An 18,925-nucleotide genomic window follows, 5' to 3' on the forward strand; every position below is an offset into this window, starting at 1 on the left:
CGTATCCGACTCTTTCTCCTGCAGCTCTTCACCTCCGCTGAGCTTCAGGCTTTAACTTTAACAAATTTTCAGGCCTGTTCTTCTCTGCATCAAACACGCACTGACTCTATCTGCTGCTTCAAACAACCACACATACAGGATCACAGCATATTGTATAGACTAGAGACACAGACACACACACACACACACACAAAACATGACCAAACTCAGTGTTCCTGAACACGCTGCTTCCTGTAACGATCACACTCATCAAAAGCAAAAAAACATCCTGTGGAAGTGGAGCGAGAGCCAAGAAAAGTAGGAGGCCGCCGGACAGCATCCAGATGAATGATGGGAGGAAACGATTTCAACACTCGCTCTCCTTATTGGAGTGGGAGGGTTCATCCAATTCCACCAAATCATCAGTCTCTCATACTTTTGCCTTCAAGACCCACCTAATTATACATTTCTCACATTTAATCATACATATCGAATGAAATATGATTTGATCAAGTCCCTTAGCAACCAGATTTTAAAACAACATGCTGAACGCTCTAGGAAAGAAACTGTGTCCGTCTGCAGAGAGGAGCCAGTGGAGAGACGAGGGAGGAACAGGAGGAGGGAGGAGAGGGAGGTCTGGTAACATTTAAACCCCGACTTAATATTTTTAAGTGACAGGGGTTGCATCCACAGCTGTCATGTGCAAATGGAGGAGCGGAGGATTTAGTGTGTGTTTGTGCGCAAAGCGAGGGGACGCATTAAACCGACGGCAGCAGGGTGGTCTGTTCACATGTCAGCTCATGCTACTTTAAAGCAAGTGTATGGATACATCTATACAACGGTCTGAGCACTCATATTGTACCATGTTAATCTCTGTGTTATATATATATATATTCACATATAATCAATTATATGTCCCCTGTACAGTAACAAATGGGGTTTGAAGCTTGTATTTGTGTGTGTGCTCGTGTGTGGTTTACCCCGGTAAACACGGCCCACACTCGGCATCGCTGTCCGGAGTCCCCGCCGCCCGCACCGTGGCTTTGTAGAGGGCGTCGCAGTCTTTGTGGCGTCTGCAGATCTCGTACTTCCCTTTGGAATATTTCCCGTGCGGACACGGCACACAGGCAAAGTCCTCATCCTTCACACCGTAGCCGCAGGTCTGCAAAACACACACGTGCACATATAATCATAAAGACGTGTGCATATCAGTAGTTAAAAACCTTTAATTCAATTTTAAATGAACTCAACGCTCTTCAGATCGATGTGTGTGTGCTGCGGACACAGAGAAAAAAAACACTTGCACACATCTGTTTCTGCCCATATCCAGAGCAAATCTGGCATTGCTGTTGAAATGACAAAATAGACATCTGATTGGCGGTCCCTGTGTGTGTGTGTGTGTGTGTGTGTGTGTGTGTGTGTGTGTGTGTGTGTGTGTGTGTGTGTACAGCGCTCCATGCCTGGTAGTGTTTAAAATGACCACCTCATCATTCTGTCTTCTTGCATCAATCTCCTCCCATCTCCTCGTGGTAATTCCTCACAGCGGGGAGGCTGAACAACAGGCCACACACACATACAAAAACATACTCTCTTTCTCTTTTTTGCTCCCTTGCTTTCATCTTTCAGTTCCCTTTTACTTTCATCCGTCTATTAAAAACAAGCCTGTGCCTCTTCGCTCTGGGCTACGGTAGAGCCCATTCTTAAAGAAATCTAATATCACTTATCTTCTGTTTGACGTCCGCGAGTCTCGCTGCGATCGTTTGATATGAAACTGTGCTGAGCCATCGACAGGATCCTGTCGCTCTGGGTTAACGCTGGCTTTGGATCTTTTCGTACACAGGCTCACCATCACTCTGCTTCTGTTTGCTAAATCAAAGCTGTTCTGGACCAATCGAAAGCTCCTTTTCAAAGCAAATTTGGTGCCTCTTTGATTCTTGGATATCGGAGGTCGATAGAACCAGGAATTATACACCAACAGGGGACTTTCGGGCACTTTCCTTGCTTTTATTTTGAAGGTTGACATTGAAGGGAGAGAGATGACACTGTGATGACATGCAACAAATCTCCCAGGACCTATCAAACCGAGGAAGTTGCGGTGCAACGTCTCAAACCGCCAGCCCACGAGGCCACCGCAGGGACCATATTCTTAATGGCCTGCAGCTTTCACACATCAGGAAAGCTGATGTGAAAGCTCGATACCCCATTCTTTAATGTTTCTTCACCTTACAGACACTTTCTTCATCACTCAGTGACAGTTAGGAAATCAGAAATATAAGTTCGACTCCAGCGTTTACAGCACATTCATGTACAGTACACTGGCACGGAAACGTGTTCCAGCTACATCAGAAACAAATCTGGTGCAACTTTAAAGCGGCCTTGAACGTCTTCATTGTGTGTGTGTGTGGGGTAAACCCTATGGTTACTCCATGATTAAAAGAGTGTTAAGACACACACACACACACACACACGCAGGGGGAACTCAGGGGAACAGAAGAGCACATGAATTACAGACTGTGGCACCAAGAGGATCAGACGGGCAGGAGAAAGTGCAAAGGGGCTTCTCATCTCACTGATTAAACCTCTTTGTTCCTTCATGTTTCTGCCGTTCACAAACGGTTAAATTACCCTTTCATGACCGAGCCCTGAGACCTCTCGTCTCCGTCGGAGAGAGAGAGAGAGGGAGACGAGTGGATCACTTGAATTTACAAGTTCAAACACAACGCATTGTTGGGATGTTTACTTTAAGCACTTGGAAGCTCAGTGAACACAAGGTCAGGAAGGTCGGAAGTGGGAGCGGAAGGAAAAATTAAACCGACACAGTGGGAACGTTCATGCGATTTGTTTTTAATGCCATCCAGCTCATGGAGGTAAAGGAGACAAGGACAGAGGAAAGGAAGAAAGGGCGGAAAGTTTCACAGTTTTGATTTTTAAACTATACTTTTGGGGCAGCAGAAACAAACTGTGATCACTATATTTTCTTCAAATATCATGAACTTTTGGGCAAAGAGAAATGTAGAAACTGTTTATGGATACCTAGTGACAGTTAATGAATGTTTGAACCACGTTTAAGGGGCTTTATTGAGCATATTCAGTTCTCTCTAGCAAAGTTATTGTGTCGTCAAGATAAAAGCTCTGTGATTCAGCTCAATGTAAAGCACTGCAGCAAAAACAAGTTGTGTGTTTACTTGGAAGACAAATTGGAAGTGATTCGATGAATGTTATTGTCATGACTGAGATCAGTCTGCCTCGGACCCCACTGACTTCTACAGAGCACTGGTCGTCTGTTTATTCAAATTTCGTTAATGTTGAATGTGAGGCCGATAAGATGAACGGTTTGTGAGATATGCATTCCACAGACAAACAGACAGACAGATGTTTGTGGGTAAAGTAGGCAGATCATTTCTGCATGTGTCTACAGGTGCAGATACAGCTACAGATGCAACTGTAATTTGTCAGTAAACAATGCAATAGAAAGGACAGCACTAAAGTCTGTGCCCAGACATAAACACTTTTTATTTTAACAAGAGTTATTTCTGTTCACCTTTCAGCTCTCTCCCCTGCAGCTGCCTCTCCTGAGAGGGAGTGGCACCCCGGGGTGCCCACTGAAGCGTTTACCTGCTCTGTGTTTTCTTTGGCTGCCAGCAGACTGACTGACGGGGGCTAAATCACTATGTGACTACTGCAAGTCATTCACTCTAATGCATGCCTTCACGTGGAAGTCAATGGGAGCAATAAACCATAAAGAAATTAGAATTTAGGCACTCTTCACTGCAGCCATGTGTGATTGTGTGTGGTCTGAGCAAAAATGACATGAGGGTTCATGAGGTCACTTTTTCATGCTATTTATCGTTTTTTTTTCTTTATGGGTACAAATGTAAATGTTGGATTGTATGTGTGTGTTTGTGCGTGTGTGCGTTTCTCTTACCATATGCGGCTCTTGTCCAGGCTGGCACTGAGGACAGGCCTGGCAGCTGTTACTGGTCTGGTTGAAGAACTCGTACTCTCCACAGGTGGAATACTCTGCACTGGCAAACATGCAGCACACCTAGAGGGAGAGGGAGACAGAGACAGACAGATGGATATGGGGGGCAGACAAATGTAAGACTGTCAGTCAACATGTTGTAAAATGTGTCTGTTAAAAATAACAAATTCACAGCAACTCATGTGATGTGCATATCTACTGCAGCAGCAGCAGCGGAGATGAACAACTGCACTGGATGATGATGCTGAATCAGCATCATCATTTTTAATTGACAAAAACCAAACAGCAAAGAAAACAAACATCACAACCCCGACTTCATCGAGAAATTCAGATTGATTAGTGGAGATCATCGTGTGTGTGTGTGAATGAGACAGTTTCCACAACACTGGAATAAGCTTGTGTGTGTCTGTGTATTGTATTGTTGTCTCTGTGCATGTGTGTGTGTGGCATTGTGTCATAGTGGCTCTTTGTAATAAGTAGCAGCTGGTGTTCATGGCTTTACCAGCACACTTTGTGCTTCTCCAAACAAACTAACTGACTTTAAGAAATCATCTGTGGCCCAGAAAATGATGGCGGGAAAGCAGACGAGTGCATGACTAATTCTCTCCATCTTCTCTCTGTTGTTTTAATAACTGGAGAAGCACACTTTGTGCTTCTCCAAACAAACTAACTGACTTTAAGAAATCATCTGCAGCCCAGAAAATGATGGCGGGAAAGCAGACGAGTGCATGACTAATTCTCTCCATCTTCTCTCTGTTGTTTTAATAACATCTCCCTCTCGTCCTCATCCCACGACAGCAGACAGAGGACGCTGCGTGAGTGAATATACAAATCTACGTTGCCATTGTATGTTAATGTGTTTGCATCCTTTCAGGCCAAATAATCTTGTTGTGGTATAAACCGGATTTTAAAAAATGTACTGACATTTGGCCTGTATTTACTGGTAATACGGCAAATACTCAAACAAATTTGGTGGAATGCCCCTTTAACATGACAAGGTCCTTATTTTGCAACCAATAAGCATCTTATTTGTTTAAATATGTTTAAATATGTACAAAACATCCGCTGCCCTTCTTCTTTGTTGGTGTGTTGACACATTTAAGGGTCACTGTAAGTATTTATCGAGCAATTACCGGCAGGCGTTGTTTACATAAACTCTCTGCATGAGCTGCGCTTTGTCTTTGAAGACGCTGTAATAATAATCTTCTCCTCCTTAGTTTTCCACAGTTGGAAAAACAAACTTCCTGTCGTACCAGTACACCATGCTAGATCTGCGCAGACAGCTATCCCACAATGCCTTGAGAGGACCAGTCAGCCTGGCTCCGTAAATTCAGCACTCATCTCTGCACATGTGCACCGCATCCGGTTATCTCCGGTTGAATTTGTACTAGGGTTTGGCAGGAACACTGGTTGAGTTTTAAACGACGTGTTGCACTGACCTAATTCAAATTTAAAAGTTTAAAGTGTTTAAGTGTAGCATTAGTGAAGCGTGGGAGGAAAAGAAATAGAGGGTGTATTGGAAAAAGAGAGGATAGGAATAAATGGAGTTAAAACAAAAAGAAAGCCGTTTTCTGACATGACCTGCGGGTAAAGTCTGGAGAATTGGATACAGAGTTTAACACAGTTTGCCTTCCACACGTGCACTAAACAGCAGGAGGTTCTCTGCACAGACGCGTTCACAACAGCATCAAATCCTCCCGGTGGAGCAGCCGGGAGCAGCAGCAGACAGAAGCAGGAAGTGACGTATTAACTCCGCTGCAGAGATCACGTGCTTCTCTTCGCAGCACACAGACCCTCGTCGGTGTCTTCTACGTGTATGTCACCACTTTTTCACCGGGAGATATTTGTTCTGCCCCTGTTGCTTGTTAGTAGCGTCATCGACCCCTCCCCCACTAGCTCTCGGTGAAACCAGCGTGGATCCCCTGCTGTGTTCTCACATTGAAGTCTCCTAGGTTTGCACAGACTTTATACCAGGCTGAGAAAGTTGATCAGATGATCCAGACTTTTGTGTTCACACATGCACCTCCTCCAGGAGTTCAGTGAATGTCTGACAGCAGCTGAAGACGAGCATTAAAGCTGGAGGACAGAGGGGATTAAGGCAGTAGAGGCAGGAAATGAGGAGATAAAAAAATAAAAACTTACTAATAATGACAGGAAAATGGACTTCTTCTGACCTCTCCTCTCTGACATGTTTGCGTCTTCTTCCTGGGGGACATGGAGATCAAAGACAGAATTAATAATTGTAAATATAAAGCGTTAATTGTTCACAATCCCACAAACATTCCTGCTCCTGCACCGAACTCCACTTACGAAACAGCAGAGTCATGAATCTAAGCACAGCTGCCAACAGTAGTGCTGTCAGTGTTTGTGTGTGTGTGTGTGTGTGTGGTCCTGATGAGTTCACTGTCCTGTTAGCATCACGTCATCGCCCATAAACATGTAACTGCAGCAGAACAGCCCATGGCATTCCTCTGGCTCATGTGTGCGAGCAGAGATCACCGTTGGCTAACCTCTGCTTCAATAAAGGTTGGTGATATCACTTATACCGTTTACTTAATTGTCTATTACTGCGCTACGTCTATTTGTCACGAGGCTAAAGTTGACGTCAAAACCCCAAATGTACTCAAACAAAGCTTTTTTTTACCTGGCTCTAGTTTCACACCTGTGGGTGCTTGTAGGCTTCTAGGAAAATAACAACGTAAGCTATTTTCTTAAAGTATGGCTCTGGAGGTGTGAGTGGAAAATACCACTTGTTTCTATTTACCAGGAAGCCAGTGTTTCCCTGACCGACTAGTTTTAACAGCTGAACCAGAAACACAATCAAAGTCACTGTAGCCTTAGTGTAAAAGCACGTTGTGTGATGTGGCCTCAGGTAAAATCAGTTTGATTCAACACTTGAAGTGATGAAAATTAAATCCATCCTGTCGGAAGCCTCAAAGTGTGTCTGCCTGCGTGTGTGAGTTTGTGCATATGTGTTTGTTGGAGAGAGAGACAGGAAGAAGCCGCCATTATCTCCTATCTGCGGTCAGAATCTGTCTGTCTGGCTCCAAACCTCTGATTTCACTCTTCCATGTCGCAGACTTGAGTGAAAAAAACCTCTGATCTTCAGTCGTGGCTAATTCCCCAACCCTGAGGGTTTGATCTTGCTTAATTACAGCCTCCTCACACACACACACACACACACACACACACACACACACACAATAAAACAACACACATCTACATTAACACATAGATATATGGACTACAAATACTCACACACAGTTGGCCTGTGAGGGCAAAATAAGCTTAATTGCACAAGTCCTTGTGGTAAGACCACAGCCAGTGTGTGTGACTTAATTCGTCCGTACGCATACATTAGTGTGTGTGTGTGTGTGTGTGTGTGTGTGTGTGTGTGTGTGTGTGTGCATGAGTGCATGGGTGTGTGGGCCTGTGTCTAGCTGTTGAAAAGATAAAAGGTTAAATAGCGCTTTTTTTCTTAAATCAGGAAATGAAGAACTGCCAAATGGTTGTGGACCCCCTCCAGGCTACTCATTATGGGGTTAAAGTGATGCACATGCACACACACACACTCCTACGCTGCGGTGTTTGAAGACTCTGTATCTTCTGACACTCTGTTCTACCTCTTTCAACCCTCTCTCTGTGTCTCTCCAACCCTCGCTCTCTCTGTCGAGGCAGGTCTGAGATGAAAGTCAGCCCAAGTCTTTTCGCCCCCCGAGGGTAATTATCTTCTAACGACCACATAATCTGATAAATAAGCCTCCTGTCTTTGGCTCTACCTGGTGGAGTCACTGCAGTTACGTCGCCGTGCCAACAGGGACACGACGGCCACTTCGGCCAACTCTCAGAATGCGGCGGCGTGGACGAGGAAAACCAACCTGTCAAAATGTTTGCAACTCCCCCCTCTTCCTCTCTCATTAACCCTCTTTTCATCCCTGCTTTTTATTTAGGTGCTTTTCACAGCTCTTTCTGTCAGCAAAGGAACTGCACCATAACCAAACCTGTAGACCTCAAAAATTAATATAAAGCAAATCAACTAGAAAAGAGGACGTCTTCCGTCAAAGCTCATTGGCCGAGAGTGACAAGTATAATGCCTTAATATCATTAGGAATCCACAGAACGACTTCAAAGCAGTTTAATGTCTGCACTGAAATAGACTGGAGCGATGTATGACAGCCCAATGTGATAGATAAACTAAAAGTCATTATGGGGATGTTTAGAGTGGGTAGGTGTAAGGAGCGGCTGCCGTATGGAAATTCCCATAGACGAGCTAAAACAAACGCATATATTAAGTAGACAGCGACTGCCTCCCTCCTGTTAATTCTTTACACTCTTCCTCTGGTTTTTTGGCAGTCGGAGCAGGCTTCCTCCCATTACTGCCACTCAACCCCTGGTTATTCATTCTTTGATGTGTTTGTATTCTTTGTGGTAATACTTTAGACCTTACTGTACAAACACACAGCACGTTCCTTTTTTCCTCCAGCCGAGCGTTAAACACAGAGGAACCGAGACTGCCAACAGTCCACTGCTCGGCTGGTGTTTGGTTAACTGAGAACAAGCTCTGTGATTAGTTGTTTCTTATGGGAAATGTGCTGTTCATTGTTAGTCACTGCTGGAAAATGTTGTCGTCTTTTGGCTGCTCCTGAGTCGCCACAGCAGAGCATTACCACCCGCATACTTCATGTGGCAGAGGGTTTGGTTTTTTTTACCAGATGCCCTTTCTGATGCAACCCGGAGTTGAGGGAGACCAGGGATTGAACTGCCAAACCAGAAAACAGCCACAAACCAGCTCTACCACTGGAGATGGCCCTGCATATTAGTCATTACCATAGACAGTGGTCCGAGATGGACGATGCGTCTCCACTTCCTTCCACCAAACAGAAATGAAGCCAAGTCAGCGGAGTGGCGATTGGGGAATGGGGCTGCGGTTTTGAGACCCCGCCGACTCAACCGTCAAGTCAGTCATGACTTTTCACCATGTTTTAACATCAAATAACTGATTAAAACCAAACTTACAGACTGAGAACGAATTCAAATGACAGAAATCATCTTTGAGAAAATGTCACTTTATGTGACTTTTCAGTTTGATCCATACGTCCAATCTGCTAACATGGAGGAGACAGGGTTTATGACCTGTATTGCAGCCAGCCACCAGGTGGTGATATACAGGCTTTAGCTGTCATGTCGTCTATAGTCATTAATTGGAAATAAATAACGGTCGTAAATCTGGAAAGAGAATAATGCAGAACAAATAAGTAGTTAACGTAGATTTTTAACGCATAATCAATGTGTGGTTGACCAGTTTTCCCGCTTTTACAATACCACCAATATCCCTACCCCCTCATGTGAAGCCCACCATTAACCACTAAAAGTCTACAATACAACAACATGCAGTAACTTCAGTGGAACACACAACTGAACCAAACCAAGAGATGAACCCAACAACCTACACGCAGTTATGATAGACCCGTCCGGACGGTTTCAAAATGAAAGATAAAACCATTATACATATCAAACCTCTGTCTGGCTCTTTGGTTTATATTTTCAAAGTGTTCATTATGATACTGAATCACATTAACCTTCGTATTCAGGTGAGACTTTCCTTTGAAACAACAGATGTTAGCCTCAGATTTCCTCACACTAAATCCTCTGGCTATCACCTATGTTTGGATTCGCGACTGATGAAACGGAGTAAAAATATTAATTTTGTTATCGTGCAGCGGATAGAATATGTTTTCATCCAGGTGGGTTGATGAGTCTTTGAGGATTCTGGGAAATACCTTCAGAACCAGAGCTGGGTTTTGTTTTGTTAAACGACCTTGTGGGATTCTCAAGACTGCAGGGTGTTTATTTTCCCCCAAAATCTGATATCTCGCTTTTTGATTAAAATCCAGCAATAATCCCTGTCTCACTGATTTAATTCCATTTATTAATTTCCCAGGGAAATATGCCATTTTCTATCTATGTGTCTCTACCCTTATTAAACACCTTTACAAATTGAGTTTGTGCGAAAAGACTTTTCCCCATCAGTGTTTGACCCCATAAAAAATTATCATTACACCGACTGATAATGACTTCCTGCATGATTAAATAATGGGCCAATCAGTGGCCTAGAAATGTGGCCAAGAAGCAAACCGATGAAGAAGATGAACAATGATGTTGGAGGATGGTTTGTGGGCTTTTCCACAGCACTTAATTTCTTATGACAATTAAATCAGCGGCCAGGGGGTCTCTGTCATCCTGCTCCTATTACTACTACTAAATGAAAAATCAGTTTTCTCTTGAAATCTTCCACTTTCTTTTTTTGAAAGTATTTTCTTTGCTTTCAGGCAGCTTCCTCTCCTGCCGCCTCATCTGACATTGAAATGATCCATAAACAACATCTGTCATACAAATGAAATTGCACATGTTGGGACGGGACAGTTGATGCTGATGCCGTTTGACTGGAGATGCCAGGAGCTGATGTTGTTTGACAGTATATTATATTCCAACAAGTACCAGGTTTTAGAGCTCAAGTGCCTCATTCCTTGACTTGACAGGTAAAACAGGAGACTAAAAACCATATTGCTCAGGTAGTATTATATACTAATGGCATTAAAATTACAGATGTTCCAATACCAGCATCAGAAATGCCTCTGAAACTGCAGAAGCTTCCGGGTTGGGCATCAGCGAGCACGTGAATCTATGTACCGATCCTACAGCTTTAAAGTAAATTAGCTTCACCCAGATAAAACTGTAATTTTCTTTTCCCAGAAATCACTTAATCCTCGCCGCTCTAAAAAGGCAAATGTGCTGTGCTGCCACTGGCAAGTACAGATTTTACAATAGAGATGAAGAAGTGATTTCCTGTGGTGTGGCTTTAGTCAGAATTTGCTAAACTGTCAAAAATGTGCTGTCTTATATCTGTCTTATAGCATATCTTATGCCCTGTCCCTATTCACCCCTTAGCCCAACCACTTGGCCCTGTCCCTCGGTTTTGTGCTCGGCCGTGAAGAGGTAGTGTTCCCTATGTGACGTAGGGCTAGTGTCCATCAAGCCCTTCAAACACTCCTTCAACCGTAGTGTATTCAGGACCCCACTAAAAACGAAGGGGTAGACAGAAATTCCTGAATGCTTTACAAATGGACAAAGCAAATCAAGATGGCATCCGCTGCGGGTAAAATCCTCATTAATGTAAGTATGAAATCTTGCAAAATAACCATGATTTTTTTTTAGATCCAGTGGAATATCTTATTTTAATCCAGTAGCAAATGGAAAAAAATCACTGTGACGAGCATTTCGGGAAAAACGCTATTCAAGCCATCAAAACTAGCAATAGGTCAAACAACAATAGCAACCATCACTTCTTTACAGGGTTGGTAGCATACAGCTTTTAAAATATGTTGAATAAGTTGTTATTGTTAAGTCCAGGTATCAGAATCTGTTTTAAGAAGAAGGAAAATGATATTGGAACATCTCTGATGATAATATTATAACATTCTTAATAGCTTTCTGCATTAGAATAAGTTCAAGGTCTTATAGCACAGATCAATTTCACAGTTAATATGTGATGAATCAAATCATATCCATGATGTCCTACTCCTAATAAACAGATTATTTCTGCCCCATACTTAGTCCAGCGAAGCCATCAGCCCAGCCTCAGCAAAAACTCTCTCTCACACATGATCCCTCTGCTTCCAGGACAAAGTTCCAAACATCCTAAGTTTATTAATGAAAAAAGGCCAATTATTTTATCTCTTTACAAAGCAGGGCTCAACCTGCCAAATCCGAGCAAGATGTCAAACACATGTTATCCAGTCTGTCTGTCTGTCTGTGTTTGTGTGCGTGTGCGTGTGTGTGCATGTGTGTGTGTGTGTGTGTGTGTGTGTGTGCGTGCATACATGTGCTCACAACACCTCAGACCCTGGCGTTTTGCAGCATCTTTGATCCCCTGACAGAGGACGAGATGTTTAACATTAGCATCGCTTCACATTAAACAAAAGGGGGTTCTTTAAAAAAAAAAAAAAAAATCTATCCAACTGTTGCACAACGTCAATCGTTTCCATTTGTTTTCCTGTCAACCGAAGCTCAGTGTATATATTTAACATGTCCCCACTTCACTGGGCCTGCACATGTCAATACAGAGCAGTGGGGAACCCTGAGGGCCTTCTAGGCCTTCAGAGAAAACACATCAATAACTTAAATGTTGTATTTTGAATTCCTTTCATTTAATAATTATAATCATCTAAATCTAATTGTAGCCTCATTTTCTATCACATTTGCTCCAGAAGTTAAATAAAGGAGATAAATAGATGCTGGTGTATTATGAAAGTTAAGACTGAGTGATGTGGTCAGGGGATGAGTCATTGAAACCTCCACCACCTCTGATAAACAGCGCACTCAATCAATTTTGTCTTTTATTTTTATCTTACAATCGGCATTGAAAGCATCAAGTCGCAGCCCGGTTCACGTGAGCACTGTGCTGCGGCTCGCAGTAATAATTCTTAGTGTGTGTTCAGGACTCCTCTGTCAATCCACCTTTAAGTAATCATAAGTGGCTTGTCCTGTCTCCTCTTTTCTTTTTCCTGAAGTGAAGTAGGAGGGAGGAATGTGCTGCCGGCATTTTCATCTCCTTTCTGTGAGTTGGAGGCAGCTGGAGACTAAACAGAACGGTGGCGGCGGCGCAGCTGTCAGTCAAATCAGACCAGCCGCTCTCACCTCCGCCTGAACGAGGCCGTAGGTTCGTCTCGAAAACAGACAGGGACAGAGATGTCACCGTGCACATCAGTCTGAATCAGCAGGTTTCTGCGATGCACTGCCGACGCTGCTCCTTCCCAAACTTTTTACTTCTGTGGGTTTTTATCAGCGCTAAAGGAAGTCAGGCTCGCTGAACACGCTAGCCCCCGAGGCTCATTTATCAGGAGCCAAATGAGCCGGAAACAAATACGCCTAATTTCCAACATGATTACCGTCTCAGTTTGATGTGAAAATAAAGCCATGATTAAAGTGATTTCCAGACAACAGCCGACCCTCGTCTCCTAACTTAAATATCCATCCAACTGTGTCCTCAGCAGAGTGTCAAAACACGCTCGGCAGCAACTCGAATTTCCGCCGACAAATCAAACGACTTCAAATACTTCCGGAACGGGGAATCACAAAGAAAGTTCACGGCTCAAATATCATCTGCAAGTAGTCCACAAGTAAGTAGTGTGTGTGTGTGTTGTATAAAGCCATTGATAAAAAGAAGTAACTTGTGAGGACTTGATGCAAAGACTTAAATCCTTAAATAATTTACAGGTTTTTAAGCAGCGGTGAAACACATCTCCAGTGATTTTGATGGCAAGTTACATTCAAGGACTGAGTGTGTGTGTGTGTGTGTGTGTGTGCGTGCGTGCGTGCGTGCGTGCGTGCGTGCGTGCGTGTGTGTGTTCATCTCTCTTCATCTTTTGATTGCTTTAATTACAGACTTACTGTCAGCTTCCCACTCAGAGCGCAGGAAAAACAAACTCTTAGGGCACATGAAAAGAAGTCTCTCTCTCTCTCTCTCTCTCTCTCTCTCTCTCTCTCTCTCTCTCTCACACTCACACACACACGCACACACTCTTCCGAAACACACACCTTTCCCAGCTCCAGTCAGTCAGTAGGCTCTTTGACTCCCTGCCTGCCGGTGATCTGTCTTTCATCGTCTCCTCTCCCTGATCCCTTGTTCCCTTCTTCAGCTCAGCTTGGGCAGAACATCTCTCTCTCCCTCCCAGTCTCTGTGTCTGTCTCTGTTTATTTTGCGGCGGCTGTAGGTGGGAAGCCTAATCTGCGAGACTGGAATTCATGGAGATGTCTCATTGCATCTCCTCTAACCAGCACCTACAATAAAGTAATTGCAGAACAATGCGGAACTCTGCACTAAAATTATGGTTTTGTTTGAGAGTTCACCTTTAATGATGGTTCCAGGAAAAAAAACATATAATCACTGGTAAGAACCACTCTATTTATTGTGATTCGCAGATTAGTCTTGAGCAATAACTAGGATATAAATGACCTTATTCAAAGAGTCAACATCCATTTTGAGTAAAACCAATCGGTATTCAATCAAAATTGTTCATGTTTGCAGTTGTCAGCATTGTAATAATACACTGCAAGTGTGTGTTTTCTCCCTTCTGTGAAGATTTCTCTCCAATACAAATCTGAACGCTCCTCGCAGGAGGATAATTCATGATGGACGGATGTGGCCGCGAAGCCGGGGGGGGAAGCACGAAACCTCATCAACCCACTGAAAAAGTCAATTGTCTGAGATTTGAAGAACAGCTTCCTCGGAGGGGTGGAATTTGCAAACCACAAGAAGCAACAGGAGCGATCGAGCCTGTGTCTGGTAAAGCCTATTTTTCACCTGTCACCTTTAGCAACACGCGGGGGGGCTAATACAGATTACACCATCCATCCAGGTCCTCTGCACATCTGCACGGGTGCTCCAGCAAATAGCTTGATCCCTCACCGCCCTCCCACCTGCCAACTGTCTCATCAAAACGCCAGAAACACCACAGCTGGGGATAGAATTCCTCTCCCAGCACAAACTGGTCTGTCCTTCATCTGGGGGCACACTCTGCTGTGTTTGTGCGTACGATATAAACTCACCCAGTATTTTAGTTTTTTTTGGTCCCTCCACAGACTCGGACTTGAAGGAACCAATGACGTTCCCCACACGCGCAGGACACTTAACTAGACAGAAATTAGACCACAAACCCCAATCAGATTAAACTTTGCTCCCCGGGGGCCAAAATGGAGACGTTTCAACAGTTGATTTCGTTTTGTTTTTTGTTGAGCATGACTTACACGGTGCATGGGGGCAAATAACAGTGCTGAGAGTGAAACGTCTGATTAGAAAAGTGTATGCCTTTCATGTCGCTCCGCTGGGATTATTGCACCTAAATTAAAATATAATGAAACGCAGCTACTACCTCTCATTTTTGGGCCATGCGGGGACCTCCTGGAAGCCCCAGAGGGAGCGATGAAGAGTTTGCTGGCCCCTTCCTCAGCTGCTACCTTGTCATGGTTGTGAGTGTGATGCTAACTGATTAGGAACACACTAAACTGGGTTATATTGGAAGATAAATCCTTTTGTTTTGGTATTTTAGAGGAATGTGCATTGGTTTGAGCTGCATCGACTGCAGACTGATGCCGAACAAAGATTTCAGTTAATGTGATTCATTTTTGTTCATTTTAGAAAAACTGTCAGGATCTAATCCATCTGATAAAAGGTCAATAAAAATTGTTATCAATATTTACATTTCTCAAGCAATCCCAATTTATTATCTTTAGCATAATTAACAATAAATTCATAGAAAATGCAAAATTAATTAACATATTTGATGACTATTATCTGGGCCTTGATTTATTTAATAAATTGTCTCTTTAAAATTCATTTTAATAAAGTACCCTTCGTGATTTGTGAGCAACCTTTCTGTGTTTTACGGTGACAACTTTTAGGACTAGGTAAATGTATTTGACTAAAACTTTTAACAAACTTAAAACTTAAAACTCCTAAGCCTAATATTCCTGTAGGTTTAAAGTTGAAACTGATATTTTAGCTTCCTTAAAATCATCTTTTGGATCAACAGAGAATCCATATGAATCTAAATCTCTTACATCCCTATGGTTAATGAATACAATTCTCTACAGTACACATGATACACAGGATTACTGGAGCCATTCCACGTGGTCCTGGTTCTGTTGGGGCACTTTGGATGAAAGCCTCGACCAAATGAGCTGAAATAACTTCACTTCCACAAGTGCACTCCGGATGACGCATTTAGTCGAGCTCCGTCTTAGATGTGTGAAGCATTATGAAACATCGAAGCCTAACAAGCTCGATACATTTCTCCACGGGGGAAAATGGATATGCTGTGTGGATTGGAATCAGCTGTGACACCGAACATAAATCTCGGCAACGACTTTCACAAGAGCCACACATGAATCCCCCCCCTCTCCTTCCTTATATCGCTCCAAAATAAATAGCGTTATTGTGTGTATTCCAAATGCCGAGCAGCGTAAAGCAACAGAGAGGCGAGTAAGTAAACAAATCATCTATTCTCTCTGGTCTGGTGTTGGATGATCTCGACTACAGGCGCTGGCTTTGTGAGTTCTTTCTGCCTTCATCTCTTTAATCCTCAGGAACCATATTAACTTCTTTTGAAGATGAGTTACAGTCCCTCCCCTGCTTCTTCTCCATGTCTCCTTTTTTGCCTTTCTACCTGTGAACATGAAAGATGTGATGGCGGCAGAGATGGGCTGCTCTGGGGGGCTGCCGGGGGAGAGAGAGAGAAGAGAGAAGAGAGACGCAAAGATAGAGAGAGACTAAAAAGAAAAGAGACGGATTGATTTCCACCTCCAGCAGCTACAGTTCAAAGCCAGCCAGCAGACTTCAGAGGCCCGGCAGGACCCGGCATGTCCCCCAGCCGGGGCCGAGCTGCCTGTCTGCGGCCAGGACTTCCCCCAGGGGCCCTGGGGCCCGGGACAGCCAGGCGGCACCAAGAAAACAATTATGCAGACCAGGGGGAGGAAGGTGTGCAAGGTCACAAACACACACACACACACACACACACACACACACACACACACACACACACACACACACACACACACACACACACACACACACACACACACACACACACACACACACACACACACACACACACATGCCTCAACACCCAAATGCTAAAAATAAAATGTCATACAGTAGACATACAATAAAAGCAGATATGACAAATGAAAAGCATTCCTCATTAACTCACTATGAATAAACTAATGATTCTGATCCCTCTACTGCCAATAGCAACTGTTTCAAACACAGCAAAATCACCACAGCACCAGAAAGTCACCGCTTTAGTTCCTGTGTGCTTTAGAACTTAAATCACACCATTGTCATTTAGCCAATGAGGCCTAAACTACAAAGCTAGTGATGTGAGAAATTAAAAACAATCTCAATTGACTTCCTCCTTTGGCTGAAACCTTTCCACCAACACATACAAGTACCTGCCACACACTTCACAATGTATTTAAAGAAATGCATGTGGCACATAAACTGTTTTAAAATGCATTTGAATGTAGCCTATAGATACAGAGGTCTGTGCAATACCATTTGAAATGTATTGCTCCAGCACCCATGCACTTGACAGCAAACATATCTGCATATAGAACCTGAGAAGTAGACTTTTGATCTGTTGGAATCAGTAAGATGAATAAGATGTCATGCAAAAGTAGGGAGGATGTGCTCAAAGTCACATGTTGACACTAAACAGTTATAAACTTTAAAAAAACTTTTTCCATCAGCGACTGTTTCTCTTTTAAGGAACATGTATTTTCCAGAGTAAAGAAAGACTCCACAGTCCACACTTGTGATAAAATTAAAGTAAAGCACATGTTTGTTTGCCATAATAAGTGTTGCTCAGGAATTTCCCCGGAGTCTTGCAGCAATCTGTCCTGACATTCCTGAGAGCGGGAGCTGCGTCTACTCACCTGGAGCTCAGAGAGGGGGGGCGCTGCTCTGCTCGCTCTCTCTCTCCGCTGCACTGAGGGCTCAGCTGGAGGGTGGTCGGTTGTGCGGTGGTCGCTGATCAGTCTGTGGTGCGGAGTCGGGTAAGCATCGCCGAGAGGACTGAGTGGGACTGAGTGTCTGTGTGTTTGTAGCTGCTCAGGTTGTGCGTCAGCCTCCACTGTGCTGCATGTCGGTGTGTGTCTGCAGGCTCCTCCTCGATTGGGGGAGTGAGAGGTTTTCTCCGCCCTGAGTCAGAAACAGATTAGTGAGTCCCAGGTAGACTCACTGTCTGCAGGGCACAGGCACGGGCTGCAGGCTGCAGGCTGCCGCTCAACAGCGCCATCTAGTGGCCGCAAGGAGGCGGTGACTGTGCGAGAAAGTGAAGTCCTATGACAACCACTGGGAGATATATCACCACTTATATTAGACTTTACATTTCGTTACTTCACATAGGATGGATGGAAAGATAGATAGATGGTTAAGATAAGAAAATCCTTTATTAGTCCCACAATGGGGACAATATATATATATATATATATATATATATAAGTCAGAAATAGGTATCAGTAATTAATAAATATCAGGCAATACTTAAGCACAGACAGAACGAATATTGCTTCGGGATGGATGGATAGATAGATAGATAGATAGACAGACAGACAGACAGACAGACAGACAGACAGACAGACAGACAGACAGACAGACAGACAGATAGATAGATAGATAGATAGATAGATAGATAATACAAGTGTCAAATAATTGCATTGTGTTGCTCAAAAGTACTTACAAACTTACCCTCCACTGCTGAAAACAATTACTAAGGCCACTTCTACCAGTGCTATCACAGACACACACACCTTCAATCTTTTGAAACAGACGCAATAATTAGTTTGTGTGTGTGTGTGTGTGTGTGTGTGGACTACTGGTGCCTGTTGTCTGAGAAGGACTAACGCTGGACTTTACTCCTCCTCCTCTTCCTCCTCCTCCTCCTTCTTTCCGCTGCTTCTGTTCTTCTCAACCACAGGAAGCAGGATATAAAAGAGGAGCTTTGAAAAACACAGGCAGTCCTGTAATTACTTACTCTGTCTTCCTCTCTGCACCTTCTTTCTCTCCTCGTCCTTATCTCCATCACTCTCTTTCTTGGTCACTTTTTTCTTCCACTTTCCCCGGCCTTCTGTCCATCTGTTTGGTCCTTTCTTGCTCCATCCTCCTCTCCTTTTTCTTTCTTCTTTCCTCTCTCTCTTTCTCTCTTTCTGTCTCCCTCTGTTTTTTTCACAATGTTATTGATGTCGGTCCAGGGGCTTCCTGACTGAGAAAGGAGGATGTGAGGAGGGGAGATTAGATGAAAAGAGGGGATAAGAGGAGGATAACAAGGAGAGCGATGAGTTCTGCTGAGAGAATGATGACTGCGCTGTCACAGACCAGACAAAAATACATATTAACTTAAAACCTGC

The 18,925-nt window shown here is 43.6% G+C and overlaps 1 protein-coding gene across 1 annotated transcript in view; it reads right to left on the minus strand.

The window, feature by feature from the left end:
* edar (ectodysplasin A receptor) overlaps positions 1-17,649 on the minus strand; it is a 33,308-nt gene extending 15,659 nt beyond the window's left edge. Inside the window, exons 1-4 of the mRNA XM_035173764.2 lie at positions 17,453-17,649; positions 6,104-6,166; positions 3,905-4,024; positions 960-1,141 (exon numbers count right to left, since the gene is read on the minus strand). Of these exons, the coding sequence (XP_035029655.1) occupies positions 960-1,141; positions 3,905-4,024; positions 6,104-6,151 (350 nt within the window). The 5' untranslated portion in view covers positions 6,152-6,166; positions 17,453-17,649. The remainder of the gene's footprint in view (positions 1-959; positions 1,142-3,904; positions 4,025-6,103; positions 6,167-17,452) is intronic.
* Between the last annotated feature and the right edge of the window lie 1,276 nt (positions 17,650-18,925).

This window comes from Hippoglossus stenolepis, chromosome 13 (assembly GCF_022539355.2).
Source record: "Hippoglossus stenolepis isolate QCI-W04-F060 chromosome 13, HSTE1.2, whole genome shotgun sequence".
NCBI classification, from domain to species: Eukaryota; Metazoa; Chordata; class Actinopteri; order Pleuronectiformes; family Pleuronectidae; genus Hippoglossus; species Hippoglossus stenolepis.